Source organism: Temnothorax curvispinosus, unplaced genomic scaffold (assembly GCF_003070985.1).
Source record: "Temnothorax curvispinosus isolate PA1 unplaced genomic scaffold, ASM307098v1 QBEX01004765.1, whole genome shotgun sequence".
Taxonomy (NCBI): Eukaryota; Metazoa; Arthropoda; class Insecta; order Hymenoptera; family Formicidae; genus Temnothorax; species Temnothorax curvispinosus.
In genome coordinates this window covers 2,119-5,640 of record NW_020214545.1, presented here as the reverse complement: position 1 = coordinate 5,640, position 3,522 = coordinate 2,119, and the positions used below count along the sequence as shown (strand labels likewise).

General features: G+C 55.4%; 1 protein-coding gene across 4 annotated transcripts in view; it reads right to left on the bottom strand.

Annotated features, from left to right (window-relative positions):
- LOC112453916 (histone acetyltransferase p300) overlaps positions 1-3,297 on the bottom strand; it is a 19,655-nt gene extending 16,358 nt beyond the window's left edge. For 2 of the 4 annotated variants that reach the window (XM_025014946.1, XM_025014947.1), the window contains exons 1-2: positions 2,259-3,296; positions 622-780 (exon numbers count right to left, since the gene is read on the bottom strand). In XM_025014946.1, coding sequence (XP_024870714.1) covers positions 622-780; positions 2,259-2,337 — 238 coding nt within the window. In that variant the 5' untranslated portion in view covers positions 2,338-3,296. Of the gene's footprint in view, positions 1-621; positions 781-2,258 lie in introns of all 4 variants that reach the window. The other 2 variants (XM_025014945.1, XM_025014948.1) reach the window with 2 other exon arrangements.
- Between the last annotated feature and the right edge of the window lie 225 nt (positions 3,298-3,522).

The window sequence follows — 3,522 nt, the reverse complement described above, 5'->3', positions numbered from 1 at the left end:
ATTTAATTTCACCTTTGCAATTCCTCCGCAAGTCCACGAGTGTGTGTCGCATGTCTATATGTTACGTTTGATTCACATTGAGAATGTCTCACGGTGTTTATTACAGAAAAGAGGGGAAACTTGGCTTATCCTGAATCTTTATGTACCTTTAGCGATCACCCGATCCAATTTTTCTCCATTGCTATGTAAAGTGAATCAGTCCGTGATCAGAGTAAGACAATACTTAATACATCCGTATTGTCAGCTCTATAATATGCTCTGCCATCTATATATACATGTATTTTTTATTTTTTTTTTCAAAAATAAAGATTTATCACGACATCCGTTTTTCTTTCACTTTCTTCTCTAACTGTGTCGACAATAGACAAAAGTTACTGAGGGAACCATAGTGACAATATGCCAAAACTACCACCCTCATCAGAAAGTACCGCAACTGGAAGGCGCGTCACTGAAAACCAGAGACTGAGACAAGTAAACTTTACGAGAGGAACGATATGGTACTATGAGATGATCGGACGGACAAACGAGATTTTAATTTCAATTTTTTTTTCTGCGCTGCCGGACTTAATGCTTTTTGCTTTTCGAGATTGTCGCTTTTTGATCGGATAATTGAATATTTACTTCGTTTCTGGACGGTATTGTTGTTCCAGTGTTGCTGCATCTGATGCTGTTGCAGATGTAGTTGTTGCGGCTGACCCTGAATTTGTTGCATGTTACCACTGCCACCTCCCCCGTAGTTCGTATAAGCATGGTGCATCAATAAAGGCGGCATACCCACTACTATATCACAGTTTTTCGTTTTAATTTAGAATGAAGGAAAGAGAATATACTTGTTGAAGCTTTGTTCTCTTGGATTATTGGTACTCGGTATAAGTGGTAGAAACAGTTTGAGAATCGACTTCGCGCAATCGTTATCGTCGACGACTCGCGTCGTCCTCGCGACTCTACTCCACGCGAGACTCTCGGCGAGATGAAGTCGCCGTAAAGGTGTAAAACCGAGCACAAACTGTTTCTGCGACTTTCTGTGACTCAGTACCCTCGCGAAAGAAGCGATTCCGAGAAGTCCGCGTTATTACATCCGAATAAAAGGTAATTAAACAGAGTCGGTATAATGTAGCGTTATATGTGCGTAAACAACTTCGAGACTGAAAACCGTTGAGGGATGATTAAGATGTGTGTGTTTCGAAGGGCTAATTAAAAACGAAAAAAAAATTTAAAAAAAAGGGGGGAAGAACAAAGAGATATATTAGCGCATCGTTCATGCCAGCGAGATGTAATCGTTTAACATTAAAGTGTCATGCACCCTCATGCACTACAGGATCGCAACTATGTTTTTAAATCTAGAGTACGTCTAAAAAGAATGTACAGAGCTGCACGTCTCAGTATGCCACATTCGTCTCTCTCAAAAAAAAAAAATATATAAAATAAAACAAAATTAAAAAAAAAAAACAGAAGGAGGCGGTGAGCGTGGTAAGACGAAGGAAGTGAACGGACAGCGTTCTCCCGGAGCGAAACTCGGCGGCGCCGCGCCGCGGGCTCTCCTCGTGGCCATCCATCTTGCGTCGTCGCATCACGAGGGTGTCGCGGAAACGACCGTCCCTCCGATCGGCGTCGCGAGACGACGATGGCAGCGGGGGAGCGACCGAGAGAGAGAGGTACGCGCGCCGTAAGCGCGTTTAATTCCGCGTTCGATCTTGACCGGAGCCGCCACCGCCGACGCTGACGCCGCGACGCGCGTCTTGGCGCGCTCTGGATCGCGCCGCGGCGCGCGTCGCGACGCGGCGCGTGCCGCGATTTCGCTCGGGGATTCGCCGACGACGCCTGCGGGGGGGCGGGAAGGGGGGGTCCGGTCCATCGCGACGCGTCGCCAACGGACGTCGCCAGCGATGGCGGGTCGTCAGCTGCGCCCGTCGGCGAGAATTGCGAAAACCGCGAGCCGGGCGCCGGGTAACTCTTTTCTTCGGCATTCCGCGGGAGCGTCGCAAACTCAGAGGAGCCTCTATAAGGTTAGTCGTCGCGAAGAGAGTAGCGCGCGGTTCCTGGAAGACAGGAAGAAAAAAGGGGAAGGCACGGTCGTGTCTCAGGTATACAAAGAAATCGTAAGGACAAACATCGGAAGTAGGGAGAGAGGACGGGGGGAAGGTCGCGCGCGCGGGGGGAGGGAGCGAGTCGAGGAGATTGAAAGATTCAAGATCGTCGCTTGGGCGACTTGGCCAAGAGCGAGAAGGGGCGGTGGGAGGGGGTGGGGGCCAACTTACCCGTCGAGTCCGACGTTCCCTGGAACGGATCGAGCTTGGGCCGCTTCGGCGGAGGGCCGTCCACCAGGTGGTCGGCCATGGCTCCTCCGCGCGGCTGTTATCTTTCTTCCGTAATAAACCTAACCTCTCGCGCTCTTCCTTCCCACTTGCGCCCGTCTCACGCTGCTGATCCTTCCTCCCGACCACCAGCGCGCGAGCGAGAGCGAGCGAGCGAGCGAGCGCGCGCGCGCGCACGCACGCACGCACGCACACAAACACACACACGCGCGCACACCAGGTAGCACGACCGCGTCCGGCCGTAGACCGAACGGCACCGCGGATTATAGCTTGGGGGTGTTGCAAAGCCCTGGGGGTTGGCCCTGTCTCTCCTCAACTAGAAGACCACCGTCGCCGTCCTGATCGGCGCTGGCGCCGTGCGTGCTGCACTCCCCGTGGTTGCCGTCGTTCCCGTCGATTCCGTCACCAATAACGCGGTCGCCACGAACGTTGACGACGATGATCCACCGTACGCTTCTTCTTCTTCTTCCACCCTGCCGGCGGCGTGGCCGCGAAGCAACACGTTCACCGTACCGTAATCGCACTCGCGTGCGCGACGACAACAACAACAACGAGAGCCGCGGCGCGTGGAGCGTCCCCGTGTAGCATCCTGCGGTGCACGGTCAACCATTGGGCATCGTAGGGTTCGGGGTACGTCGAACCCCCCCGGCGTCACACGGCGTACCGCGAGCAGGTATCCACACACACGCGCGGTACAACGCACAAGCAACAACCGCGAGCAATTGCTGCTGCGGCACCACCACCACCACTACCACCAGCAACACTAGCAGCAGCGGCAACACTAGAAACAGCAACACCGCCGCGGCAGCGACGACGGCGGCGACGACGACGACGACGGCGACGACGACGGCGACGAGCAATGTCTGATGCTGCTCCCTGTGTCTCTGTCTCTTCTCTGTCTCTCTCGCGCTCTTCTCCTCTCCGGCGGCGAACGACGACGGGACGGCTGCCGCGCCGCGTCGCCGGCGGGACGGGACGGCAGATCAGCGCGGTTGGAAGCGAGCGGGCGACGACGACGACGACGACGACGGCGGCGACGGCGATGGCGACGCGCGACGGCAGCGGCGGCGGCTGCGGCGGCGGCGACGGCGACGACGACGACGACTCCGCCGCTCCGAACGCCGAGATACGGATGAGCGCGCGACGCGCGGCGGCCGACTCGAGTCACTCGCGGGATTGACTCGCGGCGGCGGCGGCTCGCGACCCG